General features: G+C 36.0%; 1 protein-coding gene across 1 annotated transcript in view; it reads left to right on the top strand.

Annotated features, from left to right (window-relative positions):
- LOC108680391 (probable 3',5'-cyclic phosphodiesterase pde-4) overlaps positions 1 to 23,044 on the top strand; it is a 38,145-nt gene extending 15,101 nt beyond the window's left edge. Inside the window, exons 3-9 of the mRNA XM_018169201.1 lie at positions 7,985 to 8,067; positions 11,246 to 11,356; positions 16,624 to 16,831; positions 17,201 to 17,382; positions 19,758 to 19,818; positions 20,702 to 20,874; positions 21,820 to 23,044. Coding sequence (XP_018024690.1) covers positions 7,985 to 8,067; positions 11,246 to 11,356; positions 16,624 to 16,831; positions 17,201 to 17,382; positions 19,758 to 19,818; positions 20,702 to 20,874; positions 21,820 to 21,994 — 993 coding nt within the window. The 3' untranslated portion in view covers positions 21,995 to 23,044. The remainder of the gene's footprint in view (positions 1 to 7,984; positions 8,068 to 11,245; positions 11,357 to 16,623; positions 16,832 to 17,200; positions 17,383 to 19,757; positions 19,819 to 20,701; positions 20,875 to 21,819) is intronic.
- Positions 23,045 to 25,997: the final 2,953 nt, after the last annotated feature.

Raw genomic sequence — 25,997 nt, 5'->3', positions numbered from 1 at the left:
TCGACTTGTCGAGGCAGCGCAAGCGTATTGTTGATATTAACACTGCGTGGAGGCACAGGTAAATATTATATACCCGTACATTAACATCCACATATATTATAAATCCAGGTATGTTTTATTACTCCGTATATTTTATATCTCCGTATATTTATATCCACATACAGGTATGTTTTAGATCTCCGTATATTTTATATCCACGTTTATTTTATATATCCACATATATTATATATCCACGTAGGTATATTACATATCCACGTATATTTTATATCTACGTATATTATATAACGACGTACATTATTTATCCACTTATATTATATATCCCCGCATATTTTATATCCACGTATATTATAAATTCAGGTATATTATTTCTGCAAAGCAGACTGCACTCCGACGCCCCATTACGAGCCTCCCTACACCCAGCAGGCGCAGTGACGCAGACACTCGCGTCTCGCAGGCGTAAAATGTTCCCTGAATAATGGCTGCCAGGCCGACGACCTCTTCTGTCTGTCCACGGGCACACATAAATCTTATTTAAATAATGTAAACAGCGGCAGGCAGTGCATGCATAATGTTGTCAGGCAAAGCAATACCGTGTGTCCACAAATATATCCTTTGCAAGCAAGATTGACGGTGTCTGTACATTCGCCCCTTTTCAAGCAAAATTACTTACCGGATACGCATATAATTTTCAAGCGATATTTATAGAATCATTATATGCACATCTTTATAATGCAATATTAACACCAATCACACATTTTTGTCATCAATATTAAAGCACTTGCCTTAGTCTGCCTTGCTGAGTAGCTCAAAAATATAATTTTTTTTTATATATTATGTTTTATAATTAAATATTAGTAAGAAGAATTGCATGCACCCGTTGAAACTGTCGATTTGTTAATTCTCCAATTAGTTAATTCTTTTTCCTCGAGGTTCAACTTATTTAAACATCTGTCAGATGGACTGAAATGTATCTTAGACATGGATGACATTACAAAAACTTTCCTTTCCGAGCATTCATTTGAAATTTTCAGCAAGGGACATCACACTCTCCCTATTTTTGTGGAAGTTTGTTATTTCCGTCAAGTTATTTTCTAATTCGTCGAAATTTTGCACTAAAAACCCATAGAATCTTTCGTTCCTAGTAGCCATTCAAGCGCTCCCTCTCTTCCAGAAATTCCTAAATTGATTCTCGAGCAGCGGGCCCTTAGTTTTGGTGATTCTTGCGCCGTCCTCTCTTCTTCCCTTGTCTCCTTTACGCACCGTATTTTTCATCTCTCTTCATCCCTTGTCTCCTTAACGCACCGTATTTTTCANGATGTGTATAAGAGACAGCCTTAACGCACCGTATTTTTCATATCTCTTCATCCCTTGTCTCCTTTACGCACCGTATTTTTCATCTCTCTTCATCCCTTGTCTCCTTTACGCACCGTATTTTCATCTCTCTTCATCCCTTGTCTCCTTTACGCGCCGTATTTTCGTCTGTGGAGTGTCGTTTTGTTCGTTTTGTTTCGCACCGGGGTTTCGTTTATGAACCTGCTGTTTGTCAATTAATAATCTTTAGGTCTTTTTCAAATGGTAACTTTCTTTTTGAACAAGTTATTCTCAATTTTAATTAATTCAGCCTAGTTGTGTAGTTTTACGTGCTCGAGACTCAAAAACGATCCCTTGTTTGTATTTTCAGAGGCAGAGTATTTTTATTTTATCTTTTTGACTTGATGTTTTGATTTGATGTTAAGAGCAGCTGCCGATATGTAGTATGTGACATGTCAGCAGATGGTCATGTGCCAAATTTGGCTTCATTGCTACTTCGAATTTGTTTGAGCTTACATTATAAAAGGCAATGGTAATTTCACTGGTATTTCAAATATAGTGAAGAAACGATGGTGTTTTCACGTCGCAAAAAATTTGTTTAGTGACATTGATATTAATAATGTATGTATTCCTGTAATGTATTCCTGTAATGTATTAATATCACACGAATTATATGAGAAATATTTAGAACTTCATTTCATTTTTAACCATGTTTTCCGATGCCAACTGAAGTTTCACGAGTTCATGCAGAGTCGAAATTTTCAATAATTCACTACTTTCATTTTGGCACATTCGTTTTCCGTGTTTTAATAAGAGTCTACTATTTCGCACAAAGTACCGCATGTTATCCAGGAAATCCTGATGAAGACACTTGCCTACGAAATTTAAATAAATGATGTTTCATTTGTCTATAACATCAACAAAATTTTTATCGCATCCATGATTCCTGAATTAAAATCTAGATGGAGCATTTAATATAATTATTTTCGCCATTAACTATTAAGAAGACACTTGCCTACGAAATTAAAATATATGATCTTTCATTTGTCTATATCATCAACGAATTTTTTATTGTATCCATGATTCCTGAATTAAAATCCAGATGGACCATTTAATATAATTATTTTCGCCATTAACTATTAAGAAGACACTTCAATACGAAATTAAAATATATGATGTTTCATTTGTCTATAACATTAACGAATTTTTTATCGTATCCATGATTCCTGAATTAAAATCCAGATGGACCATTTAATATAATTATTTTCGCCATTAAATATTAAGCAATTTTAATGCTGAATGTTTGATGACCTGAATACAGTTTCTGCGCTATTCACTTTTCTCCGGAAATGGTGGCATAATTAAACGTGGCCTGATTTCGCTTTAATTAAAAAATTTTCAGCTACAGCAGTTGAATATTCAGCACCTTAATCATGCTTATAAAATCAACAGGCACTATTATATCACCGCTTCCATAAGTCCGGCGCACATTGCCCCTTGCAATATTCAAGGAAATAGAAACTGTACTGGATAAAGGATTTGATGGCAAAATTCTAAATGATCCCATTTACAGCGGAAATTAACGAAACCATGCTTTAAAAATTAAAGTGTCTGCATACGACAAGTCTTTCTAGAGCTAGTAATGATGTTGACCTAATTTTCAAAATGTATGCGGAAGCCCGTTTGTTTTAGACGCGTTCTCAATACATTTTATGGCCTTTTTGGTCACTTATTAAATGAAATTCTTCACTTAAAGAAATGAGTGAGGCTTTGTCCATATATTGATAATTTTTCGCTCTTGTGTCAGTAATCCTTCACCAGTTTGGCCCGGAGAAATGGGGTATTAGTACTGTAGGTAAATTCTTGTCACTGGAAAATATGATCCATTCATTTTTTTCCTTATTTTCGGACACGGTCATCGAACAGTCGCTTCGTTTCTACGCAAGATTTGGTCCGCAGCCTTCGTCTCATAGAACTTTAAAATTTATTCATCGGGCCGAGCACTGACAAATTTCTCAATGTTAGTGTGTTCTCGTTCATGTAATTAATGAGAATTTGTGAGAATTGAAGACTTGGCAGGGACTTGACCCGTAAAATTAGATCATAAACGGACTGGGATAATTTTATAACTGTAGTTCAGAGTGATACATCTTGCCTGCGAATAGCCCGTTAACTTTAGAATGTAGGTTAAAAACTTTGATTTTCGTGAATAGCAAGTTAATTTGTATGTTATTCTCCGTACTCAATGTACTGTACTTCTCCACTCTTGAATTACTTCGTCTTGAGAAATTTATTCCTTACTTCTGTATTTTTATTTACTTATTTGCATTAGTTTATTGTGATGTAATGAGATATTTAATTCAGTTTGATTTTAGATCATTAATTTGTAATTGTTGCAATTTAACAGATATTGAACTTGAATTATTATAATCATATTCAAATATCCTTAGCAGCCCAAGTTCAAATTTATTTATGAAAACCGTCACACTAAAATGCATTATTTTTGTGGGATTACTGATATTCAATTCGCTTAATGATCACATTCATGTTTGACCGATACTCTTGCTGCTCTCAAGTCCCCGCACATAACATAAATCTTATTTGTAAAACATATCTATTTTTTTCTCCGTTTCCTCTAATCTCCTAAATCCGTTTATAATGAAACATATGATTTCTTAATCTGTTAATCGTTTCTTACAAAACTTTCTTCCAATTATTATTTTTCAATAATAATTAATCGAGTGACAGTTAGGATATACTTAACAAAAGTCAAATTTTTCTTATATTGAAATGACAGTTTATGGCCAACCTTTGCAATGCTGCAGTATGTAAGCAACTGCAAAGGAGTAAAAGTCGTCTTAAATTTTAATTTAAATGAGTGTTGTGACCACAAATTTTCGGGTTTTGTCGTTAGCTTTCTCTTTTTCTTTCGAGATCTCAGTTGTTTGCTTATCTATTTTTATGAATGTTATTAACTAGTTTTAAGTCATTTTTACTACACTTCTCTTTAACTTCACTTCCTGTTGTTTTCTGCCATGAATCAAATCGTATTATCAATATTTAGCACACCTCTAATTGTCCAAAAGATCTGAAATTTTCACACTTGCGTAAAGTCGGAGACAATGCTTGGATCACTTGACAAAATAAATAATTAAAAAAAATGTACATTTTTAATTAAAAACTGACAAATAATTTTTTTTATTAAAAATAAAATTAAAAATTCAGTGTACATGTGTAACATCGGAGATACTGCGCCTCTTTAGAAGTGTCTTTAAAAATATAATTTTTAAACGCATATTATTATATGCTAGGATACAAGGAACTATATAATTTTATATTAAATAACATATAAATACAATAAACTGGAACCTTTTAAAATAATTATTAACTCTGTCTGTACCGTAAAGTGTACCGTCTGGTTCCCGGAAACCATGGCGGCTATAAGATGACATAAAAGGATTGTAATGGCTCCCTCATCTTCATTTATTCTCAAGGCAGCGTCTGGTAATTAATAAGAGTTGTGTTTGAATAAAGGGACTTGTCGGGAACATTGAGTGCGTTTAAGTCTGTCTCTTATACACATCTNACGAAATAGATTTGCACAAAAATAATAACTATTCGAATAATGAATATTTATCAGGATCAGTACTTTCTTCAGCTATTTCTGAACCCGACTTTAGCATCAACGTAGGATTCTATTCGACCCCGAAATCTGGGCCAGGCCTCCTCCACGACCTCCTTGCAGCGAGGTTGTTAAAGACGACTTTGATCCCACAGACAAGATCAGCTTCACTTATGTAAGCTAGGCGATTAGTCTCACGTTCAACTGCGCCTCAGAGCAAAATAGTACATAGAGTTTAGGCCAGAGGAGTTATTGGATCTGGGCTAGAGAAGTAAAAAAAATAGTATGAGCAATTTTTGCACGTTTCCTTGTTATACGACATGATTCCGAGTCATGTATCATTTGTGTGTGACATGATGCTGTGTCATGTTATTATCTTGTGTGTTACATGCTGCTGTGTCATGTTATTATCTTGTGTGTTACATGCTGCTGTGGCCTGTTATCATCTTATAAGAGGCATGATGCTGCGGCCTGTTATCATCTTATAAGAGGCATGATGCTGTGGCCTGTTATCATCTTGCGTGAGGCGTGGTGCTGTTGTTTGAAGAGAACTAACTCGTTCCCTATCGAAATCTTAATTATCCTTGAAAGTTCAATTTGTAAAACGTTACTTCAAGTTAAGGATGAAATACATGTGCACCATATGTAATGAAAAATATTGCAATGAACACAAAATCAGGAATAATGCAAAAAATGCGGCTAGGTATAAGATAAAACCCTTATTTAAAATGATGAGAAAATATGTTTCGGCTGAGTCCAACCATATAACATCATCGGTTCTTGATCGATATGGAAACCTATTGTTATTCCACGCTAGACTCAGGCGACTCAAGAAGTCAAATCCAAAAAAATTAAACTGAGTAGCGCTGTGCTGGTGGTGAATACGCCGGGACTTCCAACCAATCGGTCGCCGCCCAGTTGAAGCCTCCTGCTACGCTGGTCAACACTTATTGGTACATAATTCAACTTGCGAGGACAAAGTTCAGGCGGAAGGCAGAGCCGGTGGCAGCACGATAATCAAGGCTAGTTTTCTAGGCCCGTCACATGGTTGACGAATCCAGCTATGGTTGGCGACACAAAAAAAAATAAGTGGTGGATTACAGCGGCGGTGGTGAATATTGGTCTTGCCTTGACAGACCAACGCGCTGTCACTACGTCCAGAAGGTTTACTAGCGTTTCAGATAGTGATCTATTATATTATCATCTTGAATGCGACATGATACTGTGTCCTGTTATCATCTTGTGTGTAACATGAAGCCGAGTCTGGTTATCACGTTGTGTGTGATATGATGTCTATTGCGCACTCTTGCTTATGGTGTTATAAGATGACATAAAAGGATTGTAATGGCTCCCTCATCTTCATTTATTCTCAAGGCAGCGTCTGGTAATTAATAAGAGTTGTGTTTGAATAAAGGGACTTGTCGGGAACATTGAGTGCGTTTTAAGTTGCTCGAGTAGCGGATATAAATGCACGCTATTACTTAAATAGTCACATCTATTACAGAACATTTAGAATATCATTTATTCGAAAGATAACACTTGTTTTTAAACTTGTATGCCTGTTGGGCATTCTCTTTAGAAGATTATTTTGGGACTTCGACGTCGGTAAAAGTGTCGCCGAATTTCTAATGCTCTTCTATGGGTCATTAAGCTGCTATTTCGGGAGAGGCCAGCAATATTTTTCACCTCAGCCTTTCAAAAATTCGTCCATGTTTTGGCGTGAGTGATTGGGGCCTAGAAAATAAAATTTCTAGACCTACGGTGCCACATGTGAAGCGAATGATTCTATTTGAATCCTCCTATGTTAGGACCAAACACATGCATTGGTCGCTCCAATTAAGGTTATTAGTTATTAATTAGAATAGTAAGCGCAAGATAATTTCAATTACTATCCACCTATTTTTGAACATTAATTGTTTAATGTTTTTATTTTAATTAATAAATATTTTAATAATTTAATATTTATTTTAATAATTAATTAATTGCTTCGCTTTCGCATGATCACTAAATGAATGAATGAAACGGTCCCAATTAGCGAATATATGTCAAATATTATTCGGATATTAAAAACGAAATTATTCAGACTTTCAAAAGTGCAATACGATCAGAATTTCTTCACTCGTTTCGCGTCAACAGCTTCTGACTCTATGGGTATCCTTACCGATGTATAGCGTTGGTATCTGCATCGCTATTTATTTTCATACAGAGTTGGTATCTGCATCGCTATTTATTGTCATGGCCTTCATATAATTTACATACGCAGCCTTGTTGTTGGTCATTCCAAGGACGATCTTTTTGTGTTCAGTAAACCTTGGTGAGAATAATTACCGATTGTAGATGAATTTTTCAAAGCACCGTTCGCTGCTGGATTATTGAAAGAACGGGGAGTGTTGGCGACAATTCTTTTTCTGTGCAATTGTAACATTTGTATTAGACATAATGATAATTAATTATTTTGTATTTGTTTTATTTAAATATTTTTTTCTATTTATGAACGTTAATCAACCGGATTTTTCGTCGAAACTTAAAACATGAGTCAAGGGGGAAATTACGTTTATGACGCAAAATATTATTTATTCTTTCTTCACACAGGAGCACACAAAAATTCATAACAAGAGAATATCTAAAAATTTTGAGAAAAAAAAACAGAAAATGCTTCCTTGTGAATGACCCATATATAAGCTAAAAAGCTTCACAGGCGACATAGATGGTATTACAATCAATAGAACAATAACATATAACGATGATGGGATAAGTCAATAGGGAATAGAAAGTTACCAGAGTAAAAACATCCTGATAAACTAATCTTTAATAAAACTGTATCATTATAGAAAACGTTTCGGATTCCAGCTCCATCAGTTCTACAATCTAAAAATGTTCGACTCTGAAACGCTTTCAATATCGATATGGTGAATTTGCTTGGCGTTTTCTTTGCTTTTAAATTCCTTGTGAACTTGCGATATATGCAGACTGATAATATAAGTACTTAATAAAATTGATATAAGAAGAAAATATAATCATCTACTGATTGTTTTCATTTCTCGTCCTCAGGTGACCAAAGAAGAAGTAGACAAGTTGACGCGCACGGCTGTTCCTGAACCTGCCCAACTGCACCCCGACTTCTTCTCATTCAGGTAATTCATTTGATATTCATCAAGAGCAATTTGCTGGTATACCATTCGCTTAACACGTTGACTACAAAGTGGTACATATGCGTACCACGAAATGTATTTCTCCAGGACGTAGTGGTACATAATCCAGGTTGCCTAAAATTGGCCAAATCCGAGAATAAAAAAGGCCAAAAAAGGCCGATAACTCAAAATATACTACTAGTTTATTAGTAGGTTCTGCTCAAGTCCTTGGTTCTGCTATAAAAATTCCATTTATTTCATTTTAGCACTATTTTAAATTTATTTAGGAAGTACCACTATCATAAATTTTAGCCGGCCAACGCAATCGAAAAAAACTAAATCATGGAATTTGTCCGGAAAAAATGACCGTCTGGCAACCCTGCAGGTTTAAAAAAAAGTACAAAAAAATGAAATAATAGTACAAGATGAAGCAATCGTTGTCAACGTGTTAATTGAAGCTTATTTCTTCATGAATGCTTGTTTTTTACGCAAAAGAGTACACTTGAATTTGAGCTTTTCTTATGTATGTGAAAATGATTTTGAAACTCGCTCATTTCATTTAAAAATTTTCATTATGCATGCATGCTTACTGATCACTTGTAGTTTTCCTTTTTTACCTAGTATACTTTCATTTCCTTCTCTATATAAATTAGTCTGCCCGTGTAAGCTCTTGATATACCCGCGTCTCTCTTATATTGCGTTACAAGCCCTCATTACGCCTACTTTTCCAAGTCAACTAATTAGTTCAGGGGGAAATAATATTTTTTACTATAATATCCGCTACGTCATTTTCGTTTTTCTGATTTTTCCTTCAACGTTTACCAAACGGAAATTAGTCTCGATCGTCTACAGCTCAATTCTTGAAATATTTGTATACTCGGTCAATATTAAAGGCTGTCTCATCTTCAAGGAAGTTCTGAAGCCCATTTTATATTTTGACGAGACTCTGGAAATAATAGCTTGATATGAAGAACATATTATTTTCTGTTTTTTTTTTCAACGAGAGGGTTATAAATTATTTCTAGAACATCTGAGGCTATAAAAACTTTCATGCCCTGACGTAAATTACTCGGCTCGGTCATTGTCCTATGCAAATACCGATTTGAAGCCAATCATAATGCATATTCTTCGACCGAGTGCAGTAAATTTTCATTTAATTACTTCGAATTTAAAACATTACTTTTTCCGACAACTAGTGTCAGGATATATATTCATCCTAAAAATAATACATTCAAAAGCTATTATTCACGTTTTGACATCTGTTATTTTGCCCAAACGTGGAAGAAACGACCGTTGCTGTCCCCGAGCTGCCAATTTAGATTTGCATATAAAACTGATGTTCTGTATCCGGTTCCAATGCATTTTCAGATGCGCCGGGGCTCGCAATTTTACTTGAAATTTTTAAACTCTCGTCCAACTAGGTCGGTCTCGCGGAACTAGAAGCTATCTAACTTTAGAGACTTTTGGAAATTTTGCTCCGTTCTTTACAAAAAGTTCCAGTTGTGCACTTTTGGGCTTAAGGCAATCATAGGCTCAGTAGGCTCGGTAAAAGCGCCTAATGAACTACAGGTAACTAGATGATGGCGGAGGTAAACTTGGGTCGTATTTTCGGAGGAAATGTGCATTGAAAGTTTCTTGAGCGATAGATAATATTTTCTTGATTATGGAAATATACTGGAAATTTTTGCGAAATATTTCAAATATTCATATGCGAAAATTTTTTTTGATTATTTTACTCCTTAATAATTACCTTCCAATTAGAGGCAAGAGAGGCGTTTTTATTAAAATTATGATCTTCATGAATCCCATTTTTCTAGACTGGTCTCTAAAATACGTTTAAAACATGATTGATTCTCTATCCCCAGATAATATTGGTTGCAGTTATATCTAATCGACTTATTTAAGATCTAGGCCTGTCGAAAAGTCTTCTAAAACTATGTGTTCTCTGGAAATGATTGTATTTCCCCTCTCTGACTGAGGGGTTGTAAGGGCTGTCAGGTTTAATTCATATATGGGACGAGGGCGGGTTTATACAAGGGCATTTCAACGCCATTATTATTATTATTATTCCACGAAGAGATTGTCGTGGCGTCTCGTTCGGATCGAACTTCGAGGGCACGTTACAAGTGGCTAAAAAAGACACGAGAGAAGAATAAAAACAGATGACGTCTATGCTAAAACAAAGGACATATGCCAAGACTGACGACGTCTATGCTAGAACAAACAACACCTATGCTAAACCAGCAATTATTCGCCTATTCACCATCTCCTGCAATTATTCGCCTATTGTGCCCATAATGTCAACATAATAGAGGCTTGACGACTTCTTTGTCTAAAGCCACGATCAATTTTGGCCGATGTCATTGAGTCCGCCATGATTCCAGAGGCCGTTGATTGCGGCAGTACAGTACAATAGTGATGTTGATTGCTACTGCAATCATTGTTAGAAGTGGGTTGCTACTGTTTGCAGGTAGGAGGTCAGACACTTTGAACCTTAGCTATTAATCTATTGATTTCGAATAGGTGTAATTTAAGCATTTTATCAACCGATCACGCCAGTTCACCAAATTTTTTTAACACCTTGATCTGCATTGAGCTTTCTTATAAATTTTATTCGATTTTCTTCATTTGTGGCATTTTAACAAAAATCAAATTGCACTTCTGTGATAAAGTTTACACTGGGATAAAGTTTCTAATTTTTAGCTTTCAGATTATTATTTTCAGAACAGTATTTTCAGATATTCCTCAAAAATGTATGATTGCTTTATCCTGGTTTGTTTTACAAACTTTAGGATCAATAGAAGCCTTACATTTTTCTCATAAGTTTGCTTCAAGACAGCATGCAAATTTGATTTATTTTGTCATCTCGTCATCTCAAAATAAATATTACGTTAATGGCTGCGTTATGATGTGAACAGTTTAGCTTGAAAGTATTAATAATTTATAGTATTAGTATAGTATGTCGAATTTTCTTGGAATTTTTCTTGGCGTTTTCTTTGCTTTTAAATTCCTTGTGAACTTGCGATATAAGCAGACTAATAATATAAGTACTAGTATAGTATAGTAGTATAGTAGTATCAATATTAGTATAGTATTAGTATAGCGTATAGTAGTATTAATAATTTATAACTATTATTGTTATATATTAATTTACACATAATTAGCGTATTATCGTTTGCAGTTTCTTCCCGCGCGTATTGCCGGAGCCTTCATCCCCCCTCGCCGTCATCTCGATGATGACTCACCTGGGCATCCCCCAGCGCTGGTCCATCACCCCCAGCACCTTAGCCAGGTATGTGCCCCTTACTCTTATCGACAGAAGTGAACACATTTTCGTATTCTTAATTAATTTGATCACGAGTTCGATAGGAGCTCATAAATATAATCTGATGAATTAGAATGTAATCACATTCTATGAAAATGCTTCGATCTAAAATTAATGATGATGCTGTTCGCCTAGCTTTTTCAAGTGAAAAATGTTATTAAAGTTTAATTTCCCATCATAAGCTTCTTTGTCACAATGATATCAGTGTGCGTTGGCCTTTTTTTTTTTGGTCACAGGAAGTGACTCACATGTTATTGTTGTACAATATGACACAATAATTTTCCATTATGAATGATCTTGCGCCATTTTGCTGAACTAAGTGCATATAATCAGCTGTCTTGGCCGGACATGCCGGAGTTTCCATGCAATAAAAACCAAGTCAAAAATAGCCTCGGCATTGGATGNTCAAAACAACTAGTCCTGTCTCTTATACACATCTAGATGTGTATAAGAGACACAAAGAAGGTTGTAGACTTCTTCATCTTTGGGATTACATTGGACTAATTGGATTGACTTCAATGACATTGAGCAGCCGTTCTTCCTGCCACCTGAGACAAGCTCGAAACCAGATCATGTCTCAAGTTATTACAATCTGTCTCTTATACACATCTACTTGAGGTCACGGACGGACGGACGGACAGACGGACGGACAGACAGACAGACATGGCGAGCACAATAGTGCATTTTTTCCATAAATGAGAAAATGCGCTAACAAGTCAAAAATAGCCTCGGCATATTGGATGCGGTCTCATCACAGACCACAAGGTGGAGTGTTTACTTGGTCTGTGGTCCGTGTCTCGCTCTGTCCACACAACGCATAGACTCGACGGCCTGTGTCATTGTTTACACCGAAATTCTGCAAATGAACTAGAAATGACGATCTCTGCGTGTTATTTTTATTGGTGAAGGACAGTGTTGGTGAGGCAACGCTGTCTGATGAACAATAACTTGATAATACGAATAATTTTGATAGTCAGAAATTAAACCGTGCATGCCTAAAAAGAGGCTTTGCATTCCATCGACCTTTCACCTCAGACGTCATGTTAGAAATTTCTACATCGAATATTTATTGCTTTTTTATCCGTTCGAAAATACATTAAATTACACGGAAAAATACTCTAATCTCATAATACTTATTATGGATTAAATTCTTAGAATGAACCTCTCAGTTCAAGTGAAATGAATTTTTTATAGAAAAACAAGTTGGTGGAAAACTATATTTACATCGCATCTGGGTGTTGTTGCGGTCGTATATCAGCCATTTTTTAGTCTCTGTGGCATTCATGTTTGGAGTGGATGAACTCTGTAATATAGATACGAGTTCAATTCCTTCCGCAGTCGTGTTAAGCATGCGCTGCAGGGGGCAGTTCTCATAAATATGGTCTCTTGAAAAATCGGAGCATATTTCCGTAGATTTTTTATCTATAGTTATCTAAAATTAATACCGGACTTTAATTAATTTTTTTTCTAAATTGCAAAAAATATATAAAAAAAACTTGACCTGGCTGGACCTAACCTCAGTAAAACGGTCTCTAGAGCCAAAGTTTTCAATCGTGGGCGTTATTTGTCACGTTCATCCGTCTATGCGTTCTTTAACCTAATTTTTTTTAACGTTAAGGTTATTCACTTCCAGCATAAGCTATTTCTGGAGCTTCCAGTTATTCCTATTGGAATTTTAAATTATATCCAAATTTAAGTTGATCGCAAGCAGAAGCTTGCCCTAGACTCGCTGGGGCTATAAAAGTTAGCCTAGGGGTCACTCGATCGGATAAAAAATTAGCTACTCTCTAAACAATTTTCATAACGAAAGAAGTTCGAAACTGTTTTGTATTTGCTCTCAGATTTTGGAAGTCTTTAAATTCTTATTTTACATGCAGGAAACACTCCTGATGCCAGAAAATAAAACTGTGCCACTGAGGCACTTGTGTGGACGATAGCCTGAGAATATAGAGTAATATCCTTGACGCTCCGAACTTTAGAGAGGGATTAGAGAAACAAGTAACGAGTATAACCGTTCTCGAATTATAGTACGTATTAACTTTTACTATATCAGCACTGCAACATCTAATCTTACACTTAACTTTTTTTTCTTAACTTTTTTGTGTATATTCTATCAGGTAAGACTAGGTCAAGTCCTGAGACCTCAATCTCCTTAATTGTCGATGTGTTAGATCTCCTTTATTATAATTATTTCTTCTTCTGGTGGACAATAATAATAAAGCACACGTCAGCCACCTGAATACTCAAATCATTCCGGCATTAAATAGAGACTTGATAATTTGAATTAAAGAAAAAACTATTTATTAGGTTATTTGATATAAGTTTGAATCTAAAAATTTTTTAACACGAATTCCGAAACGTACTCGAAATTCTAGCGCATTACGTACGACACCTTGCATGTCGCGCTCAAACGAAATTCATGCTGTGCGTCTCGGCGAAATGTTCATGATGTTTCGCTTGCATGCGCATTTTTGCGATGAAGCTGTCGTGACGGGCGTAAGTGCTGGCGCTTGTATTGCAGAAAGTATTTTCTTCTTGCAAATAGGAAATTGCAGGCAACGAAGCCGTGAACTAACTTCGTTACTGTAGCAAGATAACCTGATATCCGCGACACGGCAATATCCTCATTTTTCTTGATTTTCTCGCTGACTTGTCACACGAGAGAGGAATGATGATGAGGCTTCAGTTGTGTCAGTCTCGCGTCACCAGGTGTTGGATTTTTTTTTTCAGTGATAATTATGGTTCAATAGCCTGGGCTTTTGTTTTTTAATGACAGACGTCGCTTTTTTAAAGACATTTGCCAATCGCCGTGTGTCAAATTAGATCAAAATAACAATTGTGTCCAAAGGAATCTCTTGTTCTATACAATTGGCTAAACTTGTAGGTTGTATATTGAAAATTCAATTACATTTGTCTGAATTGAAATGCCGTCTGTTTCAATGTGTGAACGGAAAATATTAATTGTCCAGTCAAGTCTCAAGGCCATCAAAAATTGAAGCCAAATCCGACTTGCGAGACAAAGCTTATTAGTTTCTTGTAACATCATTCCTGATTATGGCTTGCGAAAGTTTCTTTCTCATAAATTGAAAAATCGTTTTTTTATTTTAATTTTAATTGAAGATTCCTCTCTTTTTTATTTTCAACAAGGAGTTAACGCTAAGACAATTTTTTTATTCTAAAATATTGTATTATTTAGATAAACGAAATCGACTTCGAAAGATTTAATGCCATACTTTTTCAATTCTATGCATGGAAAAAAGTTAACACCATCTACGAAGTACACCTTCATTTATGCATTGTGAGAATGGTTTCAACATACATGCTGGCATTGAATTTGCTGTCGTGTTTTGGATCGTCAACCAGAATTTCTTCTCAGCATACCTGACCTTGAGCTCCTCAACTAAATTTGGTTTCTTTTTCTTATCCAAATTCGACTTAGAGCTTCTAGGATATTGACAGGGGATATTTTCACAGCCAACGTAACGTTTCTTTATGTACTCAATGCCACCGAGTCAAAGCGCAAGACATAGCTTCCGTGAGGTCAAAACATATCCAAAAGTTTTCCTGTCTTGACGCTGATTTGTTTGTCTTGATTTTCTGAAATATAACTCCTTCATTTATATTCTTCATTACGGTAACCATGAACCATTCCAAGATACTGATATCCAAGCACTCTATATGGTTATTTTATTGTAGTTTGAAATGTGAACCCATTTCAGTTTTATCACTCGGAGTTGAAATTTAATTCACGACGCAGGACCAAAATCTCTTTAATAAAACTGCTGGCAGTTTTTGACGCTTATAAATTCCAAATACGCGAAGAGGTCGGCATAAATCATAACAAATTAAATTTTACACAAATTCTTTTGGGTTTACACAAATTTCAGCCGTCATTAAAGTCATTTATTGAGAGTTTGTGTTAAATTTTACACAAATTCTTTCGAGTTTACACAAATTTCGGTCCTCATTAAAGTCGTTAATTCAGATTTTCCATTTTGTGATATCCATAGCCACAGCTTGGCCATGAGAAACTGATGTCTTTGTTCGCCCCAAAATGCAATAAGAAGTTGTGGCCGGTGAAGTTAGCAGCGCTCCAAAGCCATTATAACTTCTCCATCCATCAACGTCACTTAACTTGTGTGGCAAAACTCGAATTATCGTTTGGGTGAAAATTATGATTTTCTACTCGGAATATGTTCTTCGGAGTAGAAAATTGTTCTACTCCGAATTGTTCTACTCCGAATATGTTCTTCGGAGTAGAACTATAGAAAATTTTTATATATGATGATGCTTATCAGCAATATTTCCATTCAACCGTAGATGTTTATCATCGCCCGGGTCAAAATATAATATTATTATTAAAAATATTACCTAAAATCCAGGGTCAAAAATCTAATGATCCCACATGCTCATTTTATCAAGAATATTCTTGATAAAATGACCATCTCTGGTCATTTTATCAAGAAATTATTTCTAGATGTTGCTGATTAAATTAACCAAATAACTGATTTAATTAATTAATGAGTTAAAAATACCTCGAATTCAGAGTCACAAGCGCGCCATCGTTGCGCAACATGAATTAATGTGCTTTTGATGTGCTTTTATGCATTGATAAGCACATTGTTTGTTATGTAAATATCGATATCTCATTTTCTGGTCCGATTTTAATTAGTCTCTCAGCTATTATCATCATGCAGTGGTACGATAGTAACTCATTTAAATCTTTCTCATAAGTGAAATAAATTGTTAAGAATAATGCATTTCTCGATAGCCTCTAGAACAAATATTGTTTGGAAATAAAGCTTCATTAAGGTATCAGCCAAGTACTGATCGAGGTACTTGCAACCTTCTAATTCGGCGACTATCCATAATCCATGTGCTATTCTAGTAATAGGTACTGATGATATTTTGACTTAGAACTTTCTTATTTTCTTCGATCAAGAATGAGTAGTGTACGTTTTTTTATACCACTTGCTCTCTTATTCATGCTGATGTGTATTATTCCGTTATAACAATTTGATACTATACCAGTATTTATTATTTAATATTTTATATGTTTTTATTTGGTATGTATTCACTCTAATAACGTCGTCTTCGTTCAACAAAAATGCCTGTTCTCGCTTCGTTGCATGATTCCTATGTAGATTTTCACACGGTTAAGATTATTATCATATTCTCGGAGGTGATTTCGGTTCGCACAGGTTATATATATCGGTTTTATGTTATCGGTACAGGTTCGTACTGATGGTTCGCAAGGGGTACCGCGACCCCCCTTACCACAATTGGGTGCACGCGTTTTCTGTCACCCACTTCGCCTTCCTCCTCATCAACAACCTGAAGCTCTGCGAGAACGGCGTCATCAGCCACATGGAGGCCCTTGCACTCATGGTGTCATGTCTCTGCCACGACCTCGACCATCGGGGCACCACAAACTCCTTCCAGGTCAGAGATACAGTGCCGTGCACAGAAATTAGACTACTAGTCTAATTAGACTACTTAGATTAGACTAGTAGTCTAACTAGATTTAGTAGTCTAATTAGATAGACTTATTCTTATCTAGTAGTCTAATTATATAGACTTAGATTAATTAGACTAGTAGTCTAATTAGTAGTCTAATTAGACTACTAGTCTAAGTAGTCTAATTAGACTACTAGTCTAAGAAATTAGACTACTAGTCTAATTTCTTTAGTCTTCTACTAGAAATTAGCACTACTACTATTCCTACATGAGCTAGAGACATCTTTTTGGTGAATGAAAGCTCGTGACATCGCTTGTTAGCCTATATGCTTAAATTTATTTACTTGATTTCAGGTTGATTCCAACTCAGTGCTGGCGTCACTCTACTCCTCCGAAGGCTCGGTGATGGAGCGTCACCACCTTGCACAAACAATGTGTATTCTCAACACAGAAAGCTGCAACATCTTCGAGAATCTTTCCAAAGAAGAGTACACGCAGTGTCTTGACCTTATGAGGGACATCATACTTGGTGAGACGTAAAAAATATTATTGCTAACTTTTTTGCCTTGATTCGTGTCCTGTCAAAATAAAATAATTTAAAAGCATGAATCTTTATAACAACGGTGAATAATCGTTTGTGCCAATGAATAAAAACCATACGTTATCTATTTAAATCCTAAAATATATATTTAAAATAATATTCTATTAATCCGCCGGATACAAGTCAAAATAGAAGGCTTTATCTCATTTTGAAGTTGTGAACTTTTGTGTGAAAAATTTATGATTTGAATTGCACGATTTGATTATAACAATGAAATATTTAGGATGCATTTTATTTTAAATGTTGAGATGTAACTGTGAATGCAGACGATCGAAACAATATCATTAGTTTGATATTGAAATTGATATTTTCTTTTTAATGCTGTTGTTCGTTTGAAATTATAAGCTTTTTGATAGTGAAAATGATAATGGTTATAATAATAATGTGGGTAGTGAAAAAAGTGATGAAGTTGTATATGAAGAATAATACATCAGCTTTTATTATATGTTTATTATCAAAGGGTTGTGCACCTTATAGTCTAAGTTGGCTAAGTAATTTCCTGCGCCAGTAATATGGGCGCGTGACCCCAACCAACGAAGCAATTGCCGGACCCGCTCGGGGAAATTAGATCATGTTTGTCCAAAATAAATGTTTACCATTGGTTTATTATATGACCACTAAACAGTATTAAAAGTCTAAAAATTAACGATCACGTACCAAATCCGTTGAAATAATATTCTGTTCTTGCCCTGTCCTTCCTTGAAAAAATCTTCAATTTAAAATCTACGGAAATTAGACCCAATATACCATTAACAGAATCCAGTACTCCCTAATCGCGTTTTCATTATTTCCGTCACAATTATTCAAATTAAAGCAAAATAAATTGAATGAAGAACTCTGTATAAGTCACTTATAATGTTAAACCTTACCTTAAGTTTATTTTTAAAGTTTTATTAAAGCTCTTAGGCTTTAAAACGTTAAAAATTTAAAAGAAATTAGACGAAAAATTAAAAGCCAATTTTTCATTTCTGATCACAGGTAATATCCCGATACGATAGGCATTGGGAATATGCACTCGTAGAGCGCAAATTTATTTACAGCAGAAGGCTTCAAACTCAACAAACTAACCAACGAAAAATCGATAATATATACATGATTTATTTTCTCAAATCTCAGGGCATGCACAGAATCGAACAAATTTCACAGAATTTCACAGAATTTCACACCATTGCGCATGCACAGAATCCAACAAAATTTTACACTATTTAAAATAATTTTACACTATTGCACATGCACTACGCCCGGTCAAGTGACTCTAAGGTCATCGAGCAAGATCGTAACTTTGGTCTAGGAGCTCACTGAATCTAAAGAAATTTCGCACAATTTTACACTATTGCACGAACACAGAATCCAACAAAATTTCATCTATATCTTTCATTATTCTTATAAAAAGTAGTCCTGCAAAAGAAACGCAATTTCAGCGTGCTTTCCTCCTTATGGCTCTGTGCGACGCTCTCTTCAAAATATTTCTGCTTCCTGTCGCGTTAAAAAAAGAATTTATCGCTGGCGAATCATGAGTAAAACACTGCAGACGAACTGCGACAAAAACGCCTGTGTGCAGAATTTATTGCGTAGCACCCAATACCGCGAGCCCCTTTGAAAATGACGTTTTCTTCTCGGTATTATTTCACAATCACTCCAATAACGCAATATTGCTGCTGGCAAACACTTTTATCAACATTTACCAAAAAATATTGTGAAAAAAATGACTGCAAGTTCCATTCAATATGGCATCCTGAATTCAAGATTAAAATTTTTGAAACTCGTGTATTCATGTGCTTGATGTAATTTATGTGAGTCCGAATAATACGAGTCAAGTTATCTGAGTAAAATTAATTGCCACTACGAAATAATAATTTAATGTAATAATAAATATTAATAAACGTGCCACTACGAAATAATAATATAATGTAATAATAAATAATAATAAACGTGCCACTACGAAATAATAAACCGATCGATTATAATCTTCATTTAGTTAGCTTCGGTTACATGACACTGAATTTTTATAGTTAAACAAATTTGTTCGAGTTATATTTATTTTAAATAATCTTGTAATTATTTTTTCCCTTAAATGATATTTTTCATTAAAAATCGTTCATAAAAAATCATTTTTGTTTCATATCTTCATCACTCCATGAACTACGTCGCTTAAACTATTTGCGACGCTACTATTTTTCCGCTACGAACAATGGTTGAATAAATCATAATAGATTTTAATTTAATTACTAACCAACCAAGGTAATACTTGCACTATTTTCGGTCCCTCATTATTTTTTGTATTGCCTCATCTTATTATGCCTTTATAAGGGTAAAATACATGGTAATCTGCTTGCTTATGACGTCGGCCGATCTGTCCGACCAGACCAAGGTTATTATCAAGTGTTTACTATTATTCAGTTAAAAAATTATAAGGGAAAATAACATTGTATATACATGAGCTGATACATTTGTTTTTCGGGTACATACAATGTGTGTAAACTCGGATTTCGGAGTTTCTTACTATCGAAGTTCCTCCTGAAGGTAAATAATGACATCAGTTCTTCAGTATCTACTGCTGGACGTATTACATAGGCCAATCAAATTTAATCATCATAACTAGTTTTTGTATTGTTTGAAATAGCACCAGATGCCATTCAATGATCAATGCAATTAAAATTTTGAGGGGTAAATAATTACCGACATTTTGGTTGGAATGTAATTCTAGAAAATCATCTTGATACCATTACATTTTTTTTTTCTCATCGAGAACCAGGACTACTAGGGATAGGTCGTACTTCCTTTCCTAATTCAGAATATAGTATCCAAGTTTTATTTAATTCAGAGTATTGAAAGACGACATTTTGATCATTTATTACAACTAAACATGAAAAGAGATTAGAAATTTGTGGTCGAGCTCAAATTTCAGTAATTGGTTTTTGCTTCTGTTGGACAAAAAATTAAGAGAAAATGTTCTAGTGAAAATAGGAGTAACGAGTAAGACAGTTGATCGAAGCGATTGAAAAGTGAAAAAAGTGAAAGATTATAATAAGCGAATTAATCAAATAGACGATCGACATCAATAATAAAAATTGCTATGTGTGATATATACAAATGCATGAAATTTCTTGCTAACGATTACCGAGCTTAAGAGAACTGAACATCTATCGTTTACCTATCTTGTCCACACTTTTATTTAATGAATGCAGCGTTAATGTGTATGGATATTTGTTGATACTTTAAATTAAGTAATAACCAAAGTTTCTATTTAACAGGATTGGCAGTCGTCTAGAAGCGTGGCTAAGCTAATATACAAGGAGTTCTTCACACAAGGAGACCTCGAAAAAGCCATGGGCAACAACCCGCTCGTAATGATGGACCGGGAGAAGGCTTTCATTCCCGAGCTGCAGCTGAGCTTCCTTGACAACATTGCCTTACCTGTATACCAGTGAGTCTGGGTCTTGAGTGCAAGTATTGCCTTACCTGTATACCAGTGAGTCAGGTTTTCCTTACCTGTATACCAGTGCGTCTGGGTCTTGAGTGCAGGTTTTGCCTCACCTGTATACCAGTGAGTCTGGGTCTTGAGTGCAGGTTTTGTGTGCAGGTTTTGCCTTACCTGTATACCAGTGAGTCTGGGTCTTGAGTGCAGGTTTTGCCTTACCTGTTTACCGGGGAGTCAGGTTTTCGAGTGCAGGTTTTGTCTCCCTGCGACTACCTGTTGGGTTTACTTCCACTATTACCCGTCTGTATACTAAGCAGTTTTGACTGCTTGCAGGTTGTGTTTACCAGTAAATAAAACCATATGTTGGATTTACTTTCAGCATTGCCCCGCCTGTTGTCTAGTGAGCACGAGTCGCCTGTATAACCGTGATTCATTTTCCGAATACCCATGAATTTCTAGCCTGTGTTCCGCCGAGTTTTCCGTGCCTGTATACCTGTGAGTTCTTTTTATTTAAATTCCCAAATTTTTAATGCCTACATACGCGGGCGTTCCTCTTCCCTGTATCAGCTTGTGAATTAATCTATGCCTTTCCTTTCTTCCACATTTTTTGTGTACTTGTATATTTATTCATAAGTATAATTATATTTATTGTTTATAAATGACACAAACAAATTTGTTCCACTTAGTAACCATGAAATGTTTCGCATCTCGCAATAATTTACTTTATTTGTACGATTCATTTCTTAGGTACAAAAATACTTAAGATAGCCACACTTAACCAAAAAGTTGCTCCAAAATAAATGCTTTGTTTTTGACTCGAGTTGCAACTCCTGCCTGCTTCAGCGCACCGGCGCTACTGAGGCGCTATTCTTTTTCGTACGACTTAGCATAGGTTGCACTTTGTAGAATATTTTGACGTGGCCTCCTGTATGAATTGTAATATTTTTTCAGGCTTGTTGCGGAGTTGTTTCCTGAAGCAAGCGAGCCATACGAGTCAGTGCTCGAGAGCAGACGGCGGTGGATGGTTGTGCGCGACTCCCACACTCATCGCAGAGGCTCATACGCAAGTTCTCTGGAAATCTTTGACGAAGAATTCAACTTGGATGATGATATGAGTTCAGTGTAAAGTGGAGAAAACGGTCTTAGGGAAGATTTTTTAATGAATCTGACTCGGTGTAGCTTAATAGTGCTTTTCACCATAATAAAGATGATTATATTTAATTATAAGTATTGGCAAGATTGATATTTATTATAGCGAATGGTGCTAGTGAATAAAAGCCATATATGCTGGTCAAGTTTGTCAATTTATATAAGCTCTTAATTTTTCTGTCTGCAAAAGGCGGACTAGCTGCCCTGTTTCATCAAGAACAATAAATACCTTATAAGAGATGTCAGAACGTTATTTGTCTCAATGACGGGCACACGAGCGTATTCAACAGAAGTATTGAGATTGAAGTTTAAGACGGTTAAGAGCATCAAATTTACGACGGCTATTCGTCACATGTCTCAATAATAAACAACTCAACAACCCCAAATCGTCAACTGCCAAAATTTGCCAGAATTCAATTGTAAATCCAAATTTTTTTAGCTAAACTATTAACGCAAGAATTTAAGCCCCGCAATCGTGTTTCCTACTACTCTTTCGTGGATTCTTTCTTTTTACTCTTTTTTTATTTTTTAACAACTCAACAACACCAAATCATCAACTGCCAAAATTTGCCACGATTCAATTGTAAATCCTATTTTTTTCAGCTAAACTATTAATGCAAGAATTTAAGCCCCGCGATCGTGTTTCCTATACTACTTTTTCGCGACTGGGGTACTTTTTGACACCTTCCTGATAATTCCATTTTACGTTCCGTAAGACTGTGTAATTTTACACGTAGGTATGAGATATTACCATGTAAAACCGGAGTATAAAGCATATGTATACAGTATATCTATCATTACGCTGTATCAATCATGTCATGTAAAGTAAACACAAATCAAGTCTTATCTCGTCCATAGTCGGGCATTTAGCACAAGCAGCGAGGATCAAATATGTGCCTGAAATTTGCGCTTGAGTGATGTAGGATTTATTTCTTTACTATGGATTCTTGGGCCACTTGGAGAATATAAAAGCTTTACACTGTTAGAAAAATGACCGTTAACGGTAATACCGGCGTTTCAGTGGCCGGTCGGCACGTGAAAAGAAACACCGTTTTACCGTTATTATTCCAATTTAACACCAGAAATACGTAAAACATCTGATAAAAACGGCGAAACAGTTTATTTTCACGAGGCGACCGGTCACTATGATGCCGGTGGGACCGTTTTTTCACCGTTTTTTCTAACAGTGTATATATGTACTTGAAAGAGCGCTTAGAAGCTTGTTTGTTGCCTTTCTGTCTTCGTGGTCATGTAAGAGATCGTATTTATTGGAAACACGCGTGTATTCTTTGTATAATACACGTGTGACAACTATGGTATCAGCTGAATATATAAATCATATATTGAAATTTATAGACGTTCTATTGTTCATTGATTCGTGGTTTTCATATATTGAAATTTATAGACGTTCTATTGTTCATTGATTCGTGGTTTGTCATTTTTGTTTTGCCACGTTTACATTTCACTATGCTGCTGAAAAACTCTGCATGCTATATATAAAATTTATGAATACATAAAACTAATAATATATTGATCATGTAGTCAGTTATCTTGCAAAGAACATCTCTTCAATTTTTACGTTATGCTCTACCTATAAGAAGATAAGACAGTAATAATTTTATAATTTATTATTTGATATTACCATGGGCATATTAGTCTGCATTCACTTAGATTTGAAATCGATACCGCCAATTCATTCCCGTTTTCTGCAAATTTCTTCTTCAGAAGAAGAACGTATGACCTGCTGGTCTTCTCTAATTCGCTTAGTTTCCCAGATTACAGTTGTGGAGTTTGACGTAGGCGTCTTCAAAGCTTCTGGGGTTTCCAAGACGAAGTTTCTGATGCTGACTCTCTTCTCACTCCGTACTAGGCACATGTATTTTATGTCTGCTACTGTGTTCTGCCTGGACGGTGCGTTTCTGCAAGGGTTTGTGCTTGATACTCTACCTGAGTCAACTACGAGCCAGTTGCGAACGCTGATTCAACATCACCTGGACGACTGTCTTTACAGGTATGGGAAATTCTCGACCTCATGCTTTTCACGTCAGCCAAAAACTTATTATACAGTGAAGATTTTCATGAACCCAACCGGTCCTCATGGCTCATTTTCGACGCCTACAACTGATGAGAAATTTAATATTTTTAACCTCTTAGTCCCAATTGGATTATGTTTCAAGTTGCGTATTCTGTTTTCGCTTGCTATATAATATTAAATGCCCGACATACTACTTCGCGATTTGCATAAGTTGGATGCGATGAACTAATTGGCTGGAGGGGGTCTAGTTAGTTTAGTGACCCTATGATTACTAGAGGAGGGGGTATAGGCTAGCTCAGCGCAATGATTCGATTACGTCTCGTTACTAATTACCTCCATCGCGTTTCAGAATTAAATTCCAGGTGAAGATAGTTTTAGTTAGAAGATCGATCATCGAGGTGCAGCTTGAGCCACAAATTTTTCGCTTAATCAGTACGCTGGCTTAGCGTCAAATTTCACTCCCACACAAAAGCTTGTACGCTACTCAACCTTAGAGCCATGAGCCTGGTCTGGAGCCGCCTGTAAGAAGCACAAAATCGTCCTACGAATGGGCTTGCTTCATGTACCACTTTACCAATATAAACCATATTGACCCTACCTACTCTCATATCCCGTACTGGTACGTACCTTCTGACATCCCATGCTACGTACCTTGTCGGAGCGAACGACGGCGGACGCGAGATCAGGTCCTCGTTGGCTAGGTTTAGGTGGAGCTGTGGTAAGGTATCGCATGCTTGGCCTACATTTTTTGAAGTGAGCCCAGGTTTATGGATTAACCATATATATACGGCTTATATGGCTTTAACCACATAATTTCAAGTGCTATGGCATGCTGATCCTCGGAAAGAGTTGGGAAGTGAAGTGTCGAGTTGGGAGTTGTTGAAGTCAAGCACGCAACCCAAAAAATCCTACGCGGCTCAGCCGATCACGACGGAGTTGTTTTGACAAATCTAAAGTAATCTACCTTGGCATGAATAATTAGCAGCAAGATTACAGTACGATAAGACACGGTTGCAACGACAGAGTGATGATGTCGAAGTTGACAATGGAAAAAGATTTAAGAGTTAATATCGACAATGAGTTGAAATTTTCTAAGCATATTGAAGGTCAAGTTAATAAAGCCAATAAACGACTTGGATTGATCAGACGCTCTTTCGAGTTCCTAGAGGCAGAAGAGATGAAGCAGTTGTTTGTTGCTGTCGTGCGCCCGAACCTAGAGTTTGGAAACGTCGTGTGGTCACCGAAACTTGAAAAAGACAAAAATTAAATCGAGAGTGTTCAAAGACTCGCAACAAGGATAACTCCGGCCTTGAAAGGCAAGTCCTATGAGGAAAGATTAAAGATTATGAAGCTTCCAAGCCTCAGTTATCGACGCCTGCGTAGGGAACTCATTGAAGCATGGTACAAGTATACTCATGGCTTATACAAGGTCCCAGAAGGATTACTAGAATTTGAAACAAGAACCAACACCAGGGGCCACGGCTATAAACTAAAAAAATTGCGTTGTAACACATCCATGCGACAACATTTCTTCTCGCTTCGAGTCAGCGACATGAGAGTCAAGTTTCAGCCGTGGTCGAGAGCGGACGCTCGTGTTTTGCGGTCCCAGATTTTCAACTTTTAACTTTAACTGTGCCGTTTTCGGAACTCTTTTTGCATTTTTTTATGATCCGTGTCAGTGAATGACTGAATTTTCAGTGAAGTCAGTAAAATAGAGTGCAAATAGAAAAAAAGCCTATAGTAAAAGTGTTTCCATCTGAAATAACGCGATCAAGAGTCAACGAGGGACGCAAACAGGCCAGGCGAGGGCAACGTGCAGCACTGCCCCGCCAGCGTAGAACAATAGAGCCCTTGTTTCTGTGGCCAAGCTACCTCCTCTACCCTGACACCTTTTACAGCCGCTTATTCTCAAGTCTGTAACCGAGTTTTTACAGCCCTTTGAAAC

The sequence above is a fragment of the Hyalella azteca genome, unplaced genomic scaffold (genome assembly GCF_000764305.2).
Source record: "Hyalella azteca isolate HAZT.00-mixed unplaced genomic scaffold, Hazt_2.0.2 contig2499, whole genome shotgun sequence".
NCBI lineage: Eukaryota > Metazoa > Arthropoda > Malacostraca > Amphipoda > Hyalellidae > Hyalella > Hyalella azteca.
The sequence above is the reverse complement of the archived record's forward strand: the minus strand, read 5'-3'. Positions and strand labels throughout refer to the sequence as shown.